At 35.4% G+C, this 17,630-nt stretch overlaps 1 protein-coding gene across 1 annotated transcript; it reads right to left on the bottom strand.

Moving 5' to 3' along the window:
- Positions 1–12,590: 12,590 nt before the first annotated feature.
- Positions 12,591–17,264, bottom strand: LOC110786959 (uncharacterized). The gene is made up of 2 exons (XM_021991543.2): positions 16,443–17,264; positions 12,591–13,585 (listed from the first exon to the last, which is right to left on the bottom strand). The coding sequence occupies exons 1-2, from the start codon at positions 17,013–17,015 to the stop codon at positions 12,812–12,814; spliced, it is 1,347 nt and encodes a 448-aa protein (XP_021847235.1). The 5' UTR covers positions 17,016–17,264; the 3' UTR covers positions 12,591–12,811.
- Between the last annotated feature and the right edge of the window lie 366 nt (positions 17,265–17,630).

Below are 17,630 nucleotides of genomic sequence, written 5' to 3' on the forward strand. Positions count from 1 at the left end.
ATAATCTAAATTGCATGAACATGGTTAAATATTACAAATTTGCAAGAATTAAAAGGGGTGATTAATTTTCGTAATTGTTAATTAATTGCAAATTGCGTTTATTTAATTATACGTACGCAGTTTTTCGGCAGTTTCTTCGTTACTCATCCAAATCGAGTGATTTTTGTGTCAATTCCGCATGTAAAAGGCATTCTAAAATTTTGACAAAAATAATATTTTTCTGCCGAACCCAGAATTCTCAAATTCGAAGCCTAACTATGACTTTTCGAAGGTTTTAGTTTTTCGAATGCAAAATTTCGTAAATTTAAGATGTTAAATTAAATATTTGCGATTCTTGTTGATAAATCTTGAATTTTTGATTGACCTACTGTATATGTTTAACAAGTTTGAATGCCTAGCCTTGTTAATTATGCAATCTAATTTGTAATTATGATTAATTTGTTGAAAATTAGAATAATTTAGAATTAATTTGATTTTCATAATTAATTATAATTTAATTAGAAACCTATGATTAAAAACCACCATAAAAATTGTAAATTTATGATAAATTTTAAATTTTTATGACCTAGACTTGAATCCAAGACAATCGGAAATCAATTGAATAATAAATTTTCGATTTTTCGCCCTAAAATTATGAAATTAATATTATTTATTAATTTGTCATTAATTTTAAATATAAATTTTAAATTTTTATGCGATTCGTTCATATAACTTGCACGCACAAAGCAATGGACGCTTCGTGTTACCCTTAAGGGGTGTTGTATGGTGCGGGCATGCGACGACGAGCAAGGGAGCTCGTCGCCCGTGCGGCACGAATGCAATGAGCAAGGCATGGTGCACGAGCACAAGGCAGCAGCCCTGCCTTGTGTCGTGGGCCACGAGCTATGGACGTATGGGCATGGGCGAAAGGCAAGCCAAGGCAGTCGCGTGTGGGCAGCAAGCGAGCTGCGCCACGACGCGCACTGCCTCGCCCAAGAGCGCGCAGCGAGCGCAAGCTCCCGTGCCACGAGCGCTGCGCCCAGCGTTGATCGCGCGCGATGGCTCGCGCGCAAAGCGAGCGATGTCGCGCGCACAGCGAGCAACGGATCGCGCGCACAGCGAGCGATGTCGCGCGCACAGCGAGCGATGGCTCGCGCGCACAGCGAGCGATGGCTCGCGCGCACAGGGAGCGATGGCTCGCGCGCACAGCGTGCGATGGCTTGCGATGGAGATGCAGCAGCTATGCGACGAGCGCATGGGCTGCGCGCACATGGCCAGCAATGGCTGTGTGCGTGCGGCCCATGGGCGTGCAATGCGTAGGGTGTTTGCGTTGCGATTAAATCGTTTTGAATGTTTAATTTGAAATTTTTTTGTTTACGTAATTTTAATTAATTTTAAAATTAATAATTTAAATTATTTTCTTGGATTTTAATTTTGAATATTGTAATTATAATAAATTTTATTTATTCTAATTATTTTACTAAAATTAAAATCATGAATTAATTTAAATACGACTGAAATTAAATTAAACTTTTTGGATTCAATTATAAATTTATATGAGCTTTAAATTTTAATTAAATTTGTATGTTTCCGGTTAGACTTGAAATACAATTTTATGTTTAAAATTAGTAAAGCATATGAATTTATTGGTTTGAGTGGGAGCCCTTTTAGTCATAAAACTCTTGATTAGGTCTACAAATCCTTAAGGTTAAAACAACTTGATTAGAATTAATAAGGACTGAATAATTGGTAGATTATTGGTGCCCTTGATTAATTGCTGCAAATGTTTACGTGATGCATAATGTGTTTTACTAACCAGCTATGTGGGCCATTCATGATAATGAATGGGTGAATGGTATATATTGTATATGTACTGTTTTGCAGGTTATGAAGTGACTAGTATGGCCCAAATAGGATAGAAAATATGGTCTGCGTACCATTAATTTGAATGTAATTGGTCTAAAGTACCAAAGTTGTTTTTCAATTCAAATATGGTCTGCGTACCATCAAATAGTTGTAATTAGTTATAGCTTATCCTATTTGAAGAAAATGGTGCCTCCCACAGAGATTTTCAAGACGGACTTTGAAGTCAAAGCTTCAAGATGAAGTCGGGCCATACTAGATCACATTTATCTTATGCATGTTTTAAGTTATTTATTGCTTTTAAATATGTCTTAAAATGCATGATATCAAAAGCTTGATTATGTTGCATGATTAAGGATTTTAGTTCACTTAAAATCTAACCAACATAGTAAGAGCCTTAAGTTCCAAACTTAAAAATTGAGTTATAAGGTGCCATGCCAAAATATACACTTGCTTGGATATCCTTTACATCAATCTAGTAATAGTTTTCGCTCAGCGAGGTGTTACTTATTGGTCCTAAAGGGGCAAGGTACACAAATAATTGTGAGTACATGTTAGTTTTGGTGAAACTCAACGATATAAGTAAGGAGTCCTTTTATGTCGTGGCAAAATCGATAGGTTTACCTAATAAGTTCTTAGACGTACCTATCAACCAAGAATAGTTTCTAGACTATTAGCAAAAGGCTTTTGCTTACCTAAGATGTTCTAGGATTAAGTCGACAAACTGTGCTTAGTTCTTCAATGATTTTAGGATCTTGGAATCATTTTATTCACACCTGCCGGAACAACAAATTCGAATAAAATGCTAATAACTTGTTGAAATTGCATGATTGCTTTAATTTTCAAGTTATTACTCATGATAAATGTTTAGACTTTGCATGCTTCAATGTATGTTTTAATTATTGTTTATAATTAAATATCTTGCACTGCAATAAATCCTTTTAGAAAGGTAACAGTAAATTTCCTCGATTGGTAGTGAATCCAAGAACGATTCACGGAAATGAGAGAAAGTGAGCAATTTAAAATGTACGTTTCTTTTAGCGACTTCTATGGTTGTTTTCGAATATCAAAATCGAATGGCAAACCAATTGGTGCTTGTGAATTCAAAATACAATGTAGTTTTGAGATCATAAAGCATTGAGTTTAATACGCTCAGCTTTACCAATGGTTAACAACCTAATATCTTTGTCCATTTAATTCTCGAATGAGTCTAGTCCCTAGACATTCGAATAGATCGATGCTTAGAGAACTTTAGAAGCTTCTGGTAAGATCATCTAGTTGAAACAAAATATTCAACATAAATTAAAATGGTAAAGAACCTTGTTGCTGACATTGGACATGTCTAACAAAGTATAAAAGTCAACACTAAAGAATTCAATTCTTAAGACTATAAGAAAGGGTACAAGAAATAGGAAAACGAGGAACAAATGAAAGGAATTTACGATTCCGTTTCTACCTATAAATTTATGTTTAAAGAGAAGTGACCTAGCAATCAAACTTCCTTGGTATCATATACCGCTTGAGGTTCTTACTTCGGTAATAACTCAAACAATGGAAGCTAGGATACACTAATGACCTACAAGTGGGAAATGAAGCATGGCAATGCTACATTAGTTGTAGGGTCATCTAGTTTGTTTTAAGTCCTTTCAAAGGCTGGAACTTAATGGCTATTTTGTTCCATAATCAACATACCTAAATTTCTGTTTTCAAACACAGAAAGACTCACATTCAAGAAAAACAAAAACAATGTTTGTTTGTTTATTTGAATGAAATGGTCAATTACAGGTTGAGTCAATATGCTTGATTAAAACAAACAACTCTTTAAAGAACTTTACTAGGTTCAAATCAACCCCTTGATTTGAGTTCCACTAATCTTTGGCATTGTTGCTTAGACCATATCAACAAGTTAACATTCAAAAGCTCTATTTTGATGGACTTTTGAAAGTTCATTGATTTCTAGATCAACTTAAGACAAGCTAGTCTTACTTGTTGAAAGTAACAAAGAATATGAACTATTGTTAGAACGCCTAGACGATAGAGTTCAAAGCTAAAGAAAGGTTTTATGACTTTATTATTTCACATGGATTTGAGTGAATATAGGTTTATTTACTCAAATGTGATATAAATTGAATCTGTTTGGCTAGTTCAAAGATTCAGAAGTATAAAATCCACTTGGCAAGAAATCATAAAGATCTAGGTTAGATCATGTTGATGATTACTTGAGACCAAATATGATCATCAATGATTGTGTGTTGTAATTTCACAATCTAGCTCCATAAGATATGGCATATCTACGTTGGAATGATCGAAGTCAATTAGTACTTGATTCGATCAATGATGAATCATAAAGACTTTTTCTATAATTTCTAAAACAAAATGCTCAACTACCACCAAACTAAACCAAATTCGTCAAAGCTATTGAAAAGTAATTTCAGAATATCTTTTCATAATATATCTAAAGAGTTCCTAAACTCAGTGGGAGCTTAGTGTTTGTTATTCAACAAACTAAGGCCCAAGTATAGATATATGTTTCATTGTGATTTATTCAAATGAGACACAAGGGTATTGTTTCTACCACGAATTTTTGAGAACATAATGTTTGTTTGCTCGAAATAATGTCCTTTTGGGGATTCGTTTCCAAAATGACAAGTGGGAGAAAATAGACCTCGAAAGTTTTCGAGGCGAACAACAAACATAAACGGACATTCCGGAGGCTTTTCGAAGTGCTTCAGAAAATCCGAACTTATTCTTTAAGGACTTTAGAAGTGGCTTTAAAGAATAGACATCTCTTAGAAGACTTTACAAGTGCTTCAAGGAGAACAGAATATTCAAAGGACTTTCAAGTGGCTATTGATATTCTATTGTTTGATGTTCTATACCCAAGTAGGCATAGAATTCAAGTCACTGAAACTATGAGATTCTTCTATTAGATAGTGAAGAAACATAGAGATCAGGTCAATGAAACTATGAGATTCTTCTATTAAATAGTGAAGAAATCTACAACTTGCAGTCAAACTATTATCATGTAGATTAATGAGTTTGTGACTTGTAAGAAAGCTATGACGAAACCCAGATTCCCTAAAATGGTTAGAGGCCATATATAGACTCAAATGTTTTATATGGTTAAAGGCCATAAAACATACTCAATGTTTTGATGACAAAATTAAAATTTTGTTGATTTGCAAGAATAGTTTCACACCTATTGGTTGCAAGTTTGTTTTAAGGATAAAAACCATCAAACATGAAATTGTGTTCACACGCAAAGCTAGATTAGTTGCTAAAGGTTACAAGCTAATTCGTGACATGGATTGTGTTGAAACCTCATGCATAATCGTAATGCTCAAGTCTATAAATCAAGCAATGATTGCATATTGGTACATATAGCAATTGGATGACAAAACTTATTCCTCAATCAAATGTTGGAATAAACTATGTACATGGTATGTCATAGGATTTGTGGATCCAAATAAATGCTTGAAAAGGAATGCTAACTTATGAAATCTAAGTACAGATTTAAGCAAGCAGTTGGGAATTGGAACTGTATTTTAGTGAAGCTAATAAGCATTTTAGTTTCATAAAATATACATGATTCTTATAGATATATAAGAAGTTTAGTGGGAGTACGTAAAACTTATTTGGTCCTATGTGTATCACACATATCTCTCTATTGTAAAATAACATTCAAATGCTAAAGACTTAGATTTGAAATTATTCATCAATGATGGACCATGGCGAAACTTAGTACATACTGGGTATTAAGATCTATTTACAAAGATCTTATGATATTGTTTTGGATTAAGTAATGGCATTTACTGAATCAAAACACGAAATACTCCATTGGAGATATTCGACCCATGTGAATAAATCTAAGTAAAGAATGTTTGAACTATGTATAAGCATTTACTAAGTTAAACATCAAAGGATCTAAGTAAGATTCTTAACCTATATTATATGTCAAAGAATTTAGCTAGATTTAGTATCTACTGAAATTGAATGAGCTAAAGTTACATGAATAGAATTCAATTGAGAATTATTCTGCAAAAGAATTTATCATGTATGATATAATATGAGGATCGCCAAAAACGTATCGTATGACTTTAGGCATGACGAACATATACCAATCTCTATTGATCTAAGTGAAGATCAACTAGATTGAGATCAAGAACACTTATGGTACTTGAAAAGGTACATAGGAATAGTTCTTGATTCAAGGAAATAAAGATATGCTAAACATTGATGCTACACGCATAAACACTGGCAAAGGATCAAGCAAGACCCTTTGGAGTTAACCATTAATAAGGACGAGCTATAGAGCATCGTGTTTTGAAAATGGCAACATGGGTTGGAGACCATGAGTTGTTGCGTGGGAAATTAAAATAATAATTTCTATGTTCTAAGATATAGTTGGAGAATCTTCCACATATCTATGAACTGCCTGGATAGGTAAATCCAAACAAAGCATCACTAGCAACCTATACAGTTGAAGTAAAAGTGATTATTGCCTAAAGAAGCAATAAAACAGGGTTGTTTAAAATTCTTCACTGAACTTGGGAAGATCACCTATCTGCTGGCTTGATGGTTCTTCATTGAAAAATGCGTAGAACCACTCTTGAAGCAAGAAAAAGGTCTGGTAACTTGATGGTTCTTCATTGAGAAATGCGTAGAACCACCATTGTAGCGAGAAAGACTAGATCACATAATAAACAAACTCGAAAAGATCTTATCATCATATCTCGAAGAACATTCGATGAAAAGGATATTAAGATTGGCAAAGCATGATTACTAAACCTATGCAACAAGTGAGAAACAACACTCACATTGTGGCACTGGAAATCAAGCATAGCTTTGAATTCCATGAACTGTTTTAAAGATGGGTTTGAGGCCCATGGTTATAAAACATTGGGGTTGAACATTTATCATATATGAAATGTGTTTTCATATTCCATTTAATCTTGGTTTAGTATTAAATGATGAGTCCCTTCAATTTGACAATATATTCAAGATAGACTGTCAGGACCAGTCCTGTGACTAAGAAATGTCTATCAAGTGAACTTGAATGTCAAAGGTTGAAAATGGTCCCTAGTCGGAGTTTTCTATAAAATTGGACGCATAGAAAACGTTAGACGACTAGAATGCAAGATGACTAGTAGTTCTGTTTCTTGAACTATGTGGACATGGCAATGTCATAATCATTTGCATAGATACTTACTTTGGGAAGACTAGTATCGGACAAGACCTATGAAACTTTACTGTAAGAGATGAAAGTTTGTCATAAGTAAATTTCATTAAATTATTAGACACTAAATCCTCAATACCTGAGTGATTTGAGATTACTTGTTTGAGAACTGGTTGCTTTGACGTTGACCAACCGTCGCACCGTAAAAGGAGGCTATAAAGGCAACGCTCAGGTAATCACCTATCAAACGAAGTCTAATCTCAAGATCGCAAGATTGGGATTGTCCTCCCATAAATCGGGATGAGATGCTTAAAAGTTGTACAAGGCCACTCGGAGAGCTAGAAACTGTGAAATGCATGGCCGTGCTCGGATGAATCATAGGCTATGATTATCTGTTTATTTGATCAGTTGAACTCTGAAACCGAGGAACACCTCTGGACATAATAAGGATGACAACTCTTACCTTATGTTCAAGAGCAAGCATCGAGCGACAAAGGAATTAGGAAATGCACACTTGTCCGTAAGGACAAGTGGGAGACTGAAGGAAATAATGCCCTTGGTCCAAGTATGCATTCTATGTTAAGTCTAATAAATGCGGTTCAGTATTAATTAACAAGTTAATAATTCAGTGAGATCAAGTGAACTGAATGCCTAGCTAGAGGCCGCTTCAGTTCAAGTGGAATTAATGATATTAATCCACAGCTTACTCTTGACTGAACCCGTAGGGTCACACAAATAGTACGTAAACGGATCAAGTATTTAATGGCATTAGATACTCCATCTATGGATATTCGGAATCGACGGATCTTGGTTTCAGTGAGAGCTGAGATCGTCACAGGCAAGAAATGAATACTCCGGAAACGATGATATTGCCGGAAACGGAAATATGGATCGTATCGGAAATATAAATATTATCCAAGTCGTAGATGTTGCCGGAAACGGAAACATGGTACGTATCGGAAAATATTATCGGAAATGGAAATATTGCCAGAATCGGAAATATTGCCGGAAACGGAAATATTGTCAGAATCGGAAATATTATCAGAATCGGAAAATAATTCCGGAAACGGAAATATCAAATATTTGTTCGAAACGGAAATTGATTCCGGAATCGGAAATATTAAATATTGTTCGTATCGGAAATGAATTCCGGAACCGGGAATTTAATCGGAAGCGTATCGTACGAATTAGCATCGGACGAGGCCTTCCGGACGAAGGCCCAGCACGAAGTCGGGCCATCGCCCAGCAAGCCAAACGCGCGCCCAGCCAAGGCAGCGCCCAGGCCCACCGCAAGGCAGGCCCAGCGCGCGCCTAAGGCCATGGGCCTCGCTGCGTGGGCTGCTGCTCGCACGCACACGCATGGGCGGCCCATCGTGGCTGCCGTGTGTGTGTGAGTTTGTGTTCATGCACGATTCCTAAAACTATTAGAATTAGTATATGATTAAATTCCTATTCCTAAAAGGATAAATTAATTAATTAGAGTTCTTGTAGGATTCTAAGTTTAATTAATTCGTATCCTTCTAGGATTCCAATTCCCTTTCCATAACTCTATAAATACGTGCCTAGGGTCACATATTTTTAGAGATAAATTCAAGTATTCAAAGTGAGTTTTGAGAGAAAAATTCAGCCATATTTCTTACCTAAGAGTGCCGAAAATTCTAGTACCTTAAGGGCGATTCTAGTTGGTCAATCTTAAGGCGGATCCGGACGTGCTGTGGACTATCTACGGAGGGACGACACTTGGAGTCCTAAAGACTTGTTCTTGTTCGGTTCGGGCGCAGCTAGGGAAGGCACGCAACAAAGAGTATGCATCTAAATTATGCTATATGATTATGTGTAAATAATATGTGTTCCTGGCTAAATGGTTTTTCCGCATGATTTATGAATTGTCATATGTATCATAACCTAACAACTATGTCATACAAATTACTTTTTAATGGTACGTAGGACATCACCATACTTCCTTCCAAAATGTGGAATTTGACAAGGGGATCCTTTATCTCCGTATCTTTTCCTTTTTTACATGGACACCTTGGGACGAATGTTAGGATTAAGCTAGATAATATATTAATTTGTTTTAGTGTATCAAGATGGCTAGGCAGGGCCCGTATATTTCTCATTTATTCTTTGTTGATGATGCGAAGGTGTTCTTCAAAGCTACAAACGCTTCATGCGGAAATGTTCTATCTATTTTAAGGTGTTTTGTTGTATCTCAGGTCAACGGCTCAATCTTTAGAAATCGTTTAGGAAATTCAGACCAAATATGTCAAGGAGATATATATGTTGGCTTTGAGAATACCGAAGGTGACCCAGTTTCAGCTGCAATTAGGGGGTTCAAATTGACATTTTTGGCAATAAGCGCTCTCATTTCCATTTCCTTATTGATAAAGTTGCTCATTTACTCACTTCTTGGAATGGTATCTCCTTGTCGCGGAAACATAAGGTAATTCTTATTAACTCAGTAGTTGCATCGATAGTTTCTCATATTTTAATTGTCTAGAAATCCCTTAGAGCATTTCTAACAAGTTAGACTCCATAATTGCTGGTTTTTTCTAGGCTAAACAAGGGCTCAAGGGAATGTATTGGGTTACCAAGAATGGGTGGGTTGGGAGTAAGAAAATCTCTACTCCTAATAAAGCCTTCTTAATGAAGCAAGATTGGAGATTACATAATTAGTAATCCACAACTGTTACTTGCTAAGGTTTTCAATGCGTGGGGAAGCTCGCCTATGGCAATAGGGAAGCATATTACTTTACGAGGTAATTATTCATGGTGATTCTGAGGTATGAGGAAAGCAGAAAATCTACTTGTGGAAAGTTGTGGTTTGAAAGTTGGAACAGGCTTAAGAATAATAGTTAGTAAGGATAATAGGTATAAGGAAAAACTCTTGTTTTCTCCTCTAATATTCAACTTTTTGAAGTGAAATCTTGGAAAGTTATTTCTTTTTTGGATCCCGGTTTTAGTGGTTGGGATTTTAGGAAGGTTTGGAATAGTTTCAACGTTAAGGATGCTCGGAAATTCTTTCTACATAACTTCCTTCTTCACAGGAAGTGGGTTTTCTTTGTTGGCCTTATGATCAATTAGGAAATTTCACAGTAAAAACAACATATGCTTACATTCAAAAAATGGAGCATGATGATAACATAAGTTTCGATTCTCAATATCTTCAGAACTTTTATAAAATTCTTAGGGCTCTTAAGATTCCTCAAAAGTGGAATCTTTCCATCTAGAAAATGATGGTTAGAGCGATTGCTATTAAGTCAAATTTAAATTTGCGAGGTATCCCATTTAATTCTACTTGCTTATCACGTGGTTTAAAGGAGGAGGACATTCAACATGTGTTTCATTGTCCGATCGCACAACAAGTTTGGAGGAGTGGGATATTGGGCATCCAATCAAATTTTAATGAGAATCTTTCTTTTCAAGAATAGATTCTCTATTATATCCGACTTGTTATAAAGGAAACAAGAAAGAAATCGGAGATTTAACATGGTTCATTAACAATGTGTTAGCTACGTCCACAGGCAGCGGAGAGGAAAGTTTTATTGATCTTGAGGAGTACGAATTACATAATACAACTAGGTTATGACCTAGAGAATTTATATAGTACTCTCTAGACAGATGCAAAAAAGCCTAGACAATAGGCCCAAAATAGATAACTCAAATGTGAATAACAGATATCGTAATGTATCCCCGTGTTGGGGCGTTGCAGTAAGGGGTTTGACCAATTCAAGGCATATTCTAACACAACGGTTTATCGGTATCGATGGAAGAAATGCTCAAAGGATGCTATATTTTATAGCCACTCTTTGGAGCCTTTGGATCCCACGGAACAACTATGTTTTCTGTCATCAAATGAGAAATCTTGGTACGGTCTTTTCCCATATTCAGGTCACAATTCAAAACTTGAGAGTTTATATGAATGATTATTCTCATAACCTAGAGGTGGGTCCGGAATACCCACCAGGATTTCTTGTGGTTAATATTAGTAGAACGGACGAGGGGAAAACTGATTACTATTTGCAGGTTGACGGGGCTTGGAAAATGAATTGTCTTAGAGCTGTTATGGGTAGAGCTCTCTCACGCGTCCACTTCAGGTCAAGGGAATTTTTATACAGGAAGCGATGCTGCCAGAATGGCTTTTTGCAGCCTCACATGCTGAGGCACTTTCTTGTTTATATGGAATGGATTGAACTCTCTTCCGTTCAATTTCCCCCATCTCCATATATACATATTCTACAACTCTGGTATTTTGTGATATTATTGCATACGTCAAGGGTATTTGGTGCATTCGGGAATCATTAGGGTTATTTGGTGCATTAACGCAAACCTCGGGGTCATTTCATGAAAAATCCGATTTTTATTTTATCTTAGTTGCATGATTGTCAAGTGTTGATCATGAATCAGGTTTAATACTTCATCAGTTCCTAAAGTAGTTTATCATATTTGACTTTACGCTCTTCAACATATTACTTTAACTCTTAATATCTCGAATTATGTATAAGAATTTTTTTTAAAAAGTTGATATTTAGAAATTTGATACCAATCTAATAAGATCTCATATCACTACAAATTTTCTTACATATGAATTATAAAAGATGACCAAAGGTATATTGTGAACAGTGTAAAATTTCAAATGGTGCGATATTTAGGAGACAGAGGAAGTATGATAGATCAGTAGTATTTTACTCTGTATTAGATAAGAGTTCATCTACGAAAGTTGATTATGTTGTAATTAAGTTAGTAAAGTAGGAGTTCTTAAGATAATTTTGAGGCATTATTTCTAGCATGTTGTCTAACTAGAGATTAAATGAACTTTCAATCTTGATTATTTAGACATATCCTACCAAGCATGCAGTGACAAATTCGTACATTATGCTCAAAATAAAATTCAAAATCATTTATAAAACATACATATGTCATTGAAGCGTGCACTTATAAATTTAACTGACTATAAGCTAAAGTATAAGAGTAGATTTTATTGACCTTCTATACTTAATACTCCCTCCATTTCTTTTTATGTGTATCACTTGGACAAGCACACTTGTCATAGCATCATTTTGACCATCAAGTATCTTTATTTTGTATTTGTAAAATTATAAAAAGTTGATATTTATGAAAATATGCATTGTGACTAATCAAACAAGATTTTATATAATAACATTTCATTTTGATATATTAGTAAATTTTCCAAGTCAAAGTTAATATATAAATACTGTGAAAATTAAAGTGATGCGTTTTAAAAGAAACAGAGAGAGCAGATATATTTGGAGTAATTATTATTTTTGTAAATGTAAACATCTTTATGCAACTTTATTGAAGCAGTGGTATATGCTTCTTAACGTGCATATAAGAATAATGAACTTTTGTTTGATTTAAACAATTAAGAAACAATATCTTTTATGTTATACTTCATAAAAAACAACATAATTAATACGAATAGTAAACATTATAAATATAAGTTGACCAACAAGTACGCGGCACGTACTTCTGACTAGTAGAATAATAAAAATCAATCTTTCTGACTAGTAGAATAATAAAAATCAATCTTCTTTCAAGGAAAAACCAAAAATGATAATGAGCCGAAATCTGAATTTATTAATAGAAATTATCAAAGTTTCTTATTAAATTACATTTGTCATCCAAAAAGAATATGCTAGTGGTAAAACTGTAAAAATACCATCCTAAATTACTCATTTTTATCTCCCTCTTTTGTACCCCCCTCAACGAACAATTTATCTATGTACAAAGTAATGATACGTGTATAATAATAATAATATAATGTCAAGTATACTACTTGGGCCCTAACCCAAGTTTACAAATTTCTTCCAAGGGTGGAGAATCCCACTTAGCTGCTCTTCCCTTCATCTGCTTAAAATCCTTGACACATTGTTTCACATTCAAAGTTGTAACTCTTTTTCTAAACTTTGCCAGTCTTTTCCCAACAGCTTCATCAAAATTCTCCTCCCATCCAACTTCCCACTCACTATGAGCATCACAAAGCTCAATCGTGCCATTTCTCCAAGGAGTCCAACTCCACCCTTTGCTCAGCCCACGCATCACATCAGCCACACAAGGTCCTGTACAAGCAGGATTGCAAGGCCTGCACTTGGCCCCACTTAAGGGTCCGCGGCTTGATAGAGCCGCGACAGGCACACCAAAATGAGATGGTGGGAATGAATACTTGCGGTCTGTTACAATACAAAAGGGTTGGGCCGGGGTCTGGTATGAGATATTATGGGAGGTGAGTTGGGCTTTGAAAGCAGTCTCGGAGTTTAGCTCGGTGTAATTCAAGTTTTGTAAAGTGGGAATGAGTGATAGACGGGAGAGTGCCACAACGGAGGTGTTGTAGTCCCCAACACCAAGCCGATCATTCAAACCACTGAATGAGGAACCAGGTGGAACCACATATTGACCTGGGATAAAGCTATTTGAGCTTAGCGGGGCAGACCAATAGCCATCCACACGGGTACGGACGATCCAGTCATATGTAAATCCCTTCTCACGTTGATAGTCTTCGATCATTGTTACACATCCTTCCACCAAACTGAAATATTGTACTAGTCCCTAACAAAAATTTAAGCAGCCCATTAGTGTCATATCATTATCTCAAACTCCTATCAAGTAAAAACACTAAAAACAGATCAACAATTTCATCTTATTTAACACGCCTTATTTAGTGGTCCCAAACCTAACCAAAAACACTTTACCCTCTAATGATACTCCCCCGTCCCTAAATAATAGGCAACATATCAAAAACTAACAATAAAATGACAATCCTCAATCCCTTAAAACGACTTCCTATCAGATGTGGCTTAGGGATACAAGGAACAATGATTACCCGAAAATGACATGTCTTTATTATTATTCTTATTTCTATTTCATATATTTGGAGAGATCTCAATTCTCTTTTAGATATAAAAAGTTTTTTATTTTTTTGGTATTAGATATAAAAAGTTGTATTCCTGAAATTCAATGGACTTGCGTAGAACCCAATATCCCATTTGGATTTTGTTGTTACTTGTTAGTTGTTACAGCACTTTGTTAGTGCGGTGCCTTCATAGCATTTCTAATTTCAAGTTGGTCCCCATTCCCCAATCTTATCTTTATCTTGTTTAAGGCAGATTCTCCATCAAAGTTAGACATTTTACTTTCTTTTGGAGAGTCAAGGGGAAAAGGAGGATGATAGAAAAATCTTTTAGAGAAATTACCATTTACTAGTACAACTAGTTCGTGCTTGAAGGGATTTTTAGGTATTTTTGGTCATTTCTCAAGCCGTTTATGTACCATAAGAAACAGGAGGGTATTTCGTGAAATACATATTCGATTTCAAAAACAATTCTCTTCATACCGTCCACAGAAAATAGGAATAACTGAATGTGATACTTCGTATTACTTTTGGTGCAGAGTAAAACTGGTAATGGTATTTGTAACTTAATAATAATCTCTATAGTGGTTTTGTTTCATTTGTTTAATTAACAGTTGACTGTTAGTGTAAAACGATTCAATAATTAATTCATCAGGCTTATTAAAAATAAAACTATAAAACTCAGATGTTGAAACAACTCAGAGACCAAGACGGTGACACAATAGATGACAAATTGGGGACACCTTGTTTTCAGAAACATTCTTCCTTGCCGTAATTCATTAAGAAAACATGATATTCCAAGCATATTTGACTTCCAAGAATAAAATAAAAAATTAGGATATTTGACTTATAAATTTCAGCCCACCCACTAAGAATTTTCAAATTCCAGCTAATTTAGTGTGACGGTCCAATCTTTCTATATCTATAGTTTTAAAATAATTTATGATGTGATTTCTTAGATCCAACTTCTAAGGAGGTGAAGCTGTCATGACTCATGCATCGAATCATGCTTTCTAGTGGGAGAAACATGCAAGTTTTGATTCGTAAGTTAACATGATTATTAAAACAAATTGCTAAAGAATTTATTGCTCATTTTAGTTGTATGGTCATTAACTCGCAACAACCTATAGGACAATGTTTATGTAACTTGTATAGATTCATACACCTTCCTTTCTTTCTTCATATATACGTAGTACATCGTAATTTCTAAAACTTCACGCAAAGATAAGAGAGTAGCTTAGAATCGTTGGAATCATGTTATTCTTTCCAAAACTTGGAAAATGTATACATTGATCTCCTTTTACCTTAAAAAGAAAGAAAAGAGAAGATGCGTGAACTCTATTTTCCTTTTTCTACAATCCTAATTCCCAAACTTATTATTATAATCATTACAAAGATTTATTGACACTAAAAGTTACAACTTTTTGCAACAAGGGCGGGTTACCTCATTCTTCTAAAAATGGATTACTTATTTATTATAAGTTCCTAACTAATACTCTGGACTCTGGAGTGCTACGTATTTCAATTATGTGTTTCTAAAATATTGTAGCACAAAGAAATTTCCATAATGCATGACTAAAAGTAGGAGTGCTTTTCAACCAAACAATTGCCTAAACCAATCTTTTGTTAACCACAAGAACACACTCTTTTTACTCCTTACCTAAATTAAACTCCAAACTTTTCTATAGAATGTTTGTAAAAGAAAATGCTGCATTTCCTAAATTATTTATGTTTTATGACAAGATTTTCTAATAGACCTCTACTTGAAATGAATAATGGGGAGGAGCACCGGTGGCCGGCAATCAGGGCCACCGGGGGCCCTATAAGTCTATCACCTATGAGTCTGTGATACATAATCTCGTGACAATTTGACCCTATCCAGTTAGCCCAGCCTTTCATCAACAATTGTTAGCCAACCAGATTGGCTAGGTTATCCCACGAGGGCTCCTCATCCATCTATCCGACCTAATAGCCACCTCTAACGAGCGTAATGATCTAGATATGATACATCATATCGGCATAAAAGTAGGATAAGATTGTTCACCAATAATCAAATTATCACCTAACTAGTCATCAAAATGTCATCATGTAATCTTAATGGTAAAGATTATGTTTAACCAACAATGACTAATCTCCAACAAAACTTCCAGGCGTTACAAGTCTAATAAGTCCACTAAAGGCAAACGTGATTGACTCGCTAACTAAGGAAATTGGAATAAATAAATAAATAAATAAATAAATAATTGGTCAGTTTTTTCGTATCCCATTGCGAGATATTCTAGCCTCTTTCCGAAACCGTCTATTTTCCAATCTCAGAATATTTTTAAAATTAAAACTGAAAATTCAACCTCCAACAATCTCAGATTATTACGTGAAATTAAATGCATTCACTAACCCCAAATAAAATTTAAAAATCATCTAATCAGAACACTTTTTTTGTGAAAAAATCAGCTAAATTTGAAAATTCAATGCTAATAACTAATTATGCAAATTAATCAAAAAAACTGCTTAGTCAAAAAAAAATAACTGAAAATCAAAGGAAGAATGAATTATTACCTGAATGCCATTGGGGGAGTTAGCGGCAGTGAGGACGCGAACCTGTGACTCGGTTTCAGGAATTGGTTTCGGCTTAAAAATCCTGACCGAGTTAACTCGAGGAGCAAACTTCAACAGGGACAACTTGAAGGAATTTGAGTCAAGTGGACTATTCAGAAACAAGTCCGAATTAGGAAATTCGTTCAGAACTCGGTCGATAATCGAAGGTCCGGTGAGTTCGAACCTTCTAGCACCACCCACCAAGCACACCGCAATCCTCGACCGATTCAACTCGGCCTTACGAGCCAACTCCGCTGCCGTAGTCACCGTCGATAAAGACAGTTGTTGGACGGAGCTCGGGTTGAACTGAATGTTTCCGGCGTTGCCGTAGGAGGAGAAGTAGAGGAGAAGGAGGAAGAGGGAGGAGAAGAGTAAAGGGAAAAGACGCCAATCGAGATCGGATAGCCACTTTGTTAACTGCATCGATTTCCGTGGGCTATTTTCGTTATTATTATTAATATTATTAATATTATTATAATGAAACCCAGGCATGTCTGTTGTAGTTGTTCTTCCCATTGTGGTGGTTTGTTCCATAGCTCATCAATCAACTGTTTCCAATATTTAAACTTCGACAAGGGAAGCCATGGAGGAGGAGGAGGAGGAGGAGAGAGAAAGTAAGAGGGAGGTTTTAAAAAGTTAAATTTTGGGGATTAATGGTTGGACAGTTTGAAGAATAATTTAAAATTTTATTTGGGTTTTTTTGGGGGGTTTTGGGTAGGTGAAGAAGGTGATATGAAAGAGGTTTGGTTTGAATAGGGTGATAATTTGTTTGAGAAGAAAAGAGGTGGGGGAGTGGTAATGTATGTTATGGGTGTTTAAGTCCCGGAATACTTGACCTATTTTCCTTATCGGACCGTCCCTTAATACTTGATTTGTTTCTAAAAATGGAAATATTCTAACAATATTATATTATTTCTCACTCCACCCCTATTAACCCACCTACCCCTTACTCCATACAAAAAATAATTAAAAATTCAACATCTACTCTTCCCCAACCCCACCTCTTAACCCACCTCTCACTAACTTCATTAAAATAATACCCCACTATCAACTACTACCTATTAAATTAAATAAGTCAATTCAAGTTCCTTAAACTCTGTGCCGGTTAAACCGGATCGAGTATTCCGGGACGGAGGGAGTAATAAGCTG

The sequence above is a fragment of the Spinacia oleracea genome, chromosome 5 (genome assembly GCF_020520425.1).
Source record: "Spinacia oleracea cultivar Varoflay chromosome 5, BTI_SOV_V1, whole genome shotgun sequence".
NCBI classification, from domain to species: domain Eukaryota; kingdom Viridiplantae; phylum Streptophyta; class Magnoliopsida; order Caryophyllales; family Amaranthaceae; genus Spinacia; species Spinacia oleracea.

Bases quoted from the DNA above. Each gene is read 5' to 3' on its own strand.
- LOC110786959 (XM_021991543.2), bottom strand. From the start codon at position 17,015: ATGGAACAAACCACCACAATGGGAAGAACAACTACAACAGACATGCCT. The intron at 13,586-16,442 runs GTAATAATTCAT...AATTTTTGTTAG, and splicing joins ACTCCCCCAATGGCATTCAG to GGACTAGTACAATATTTCAG.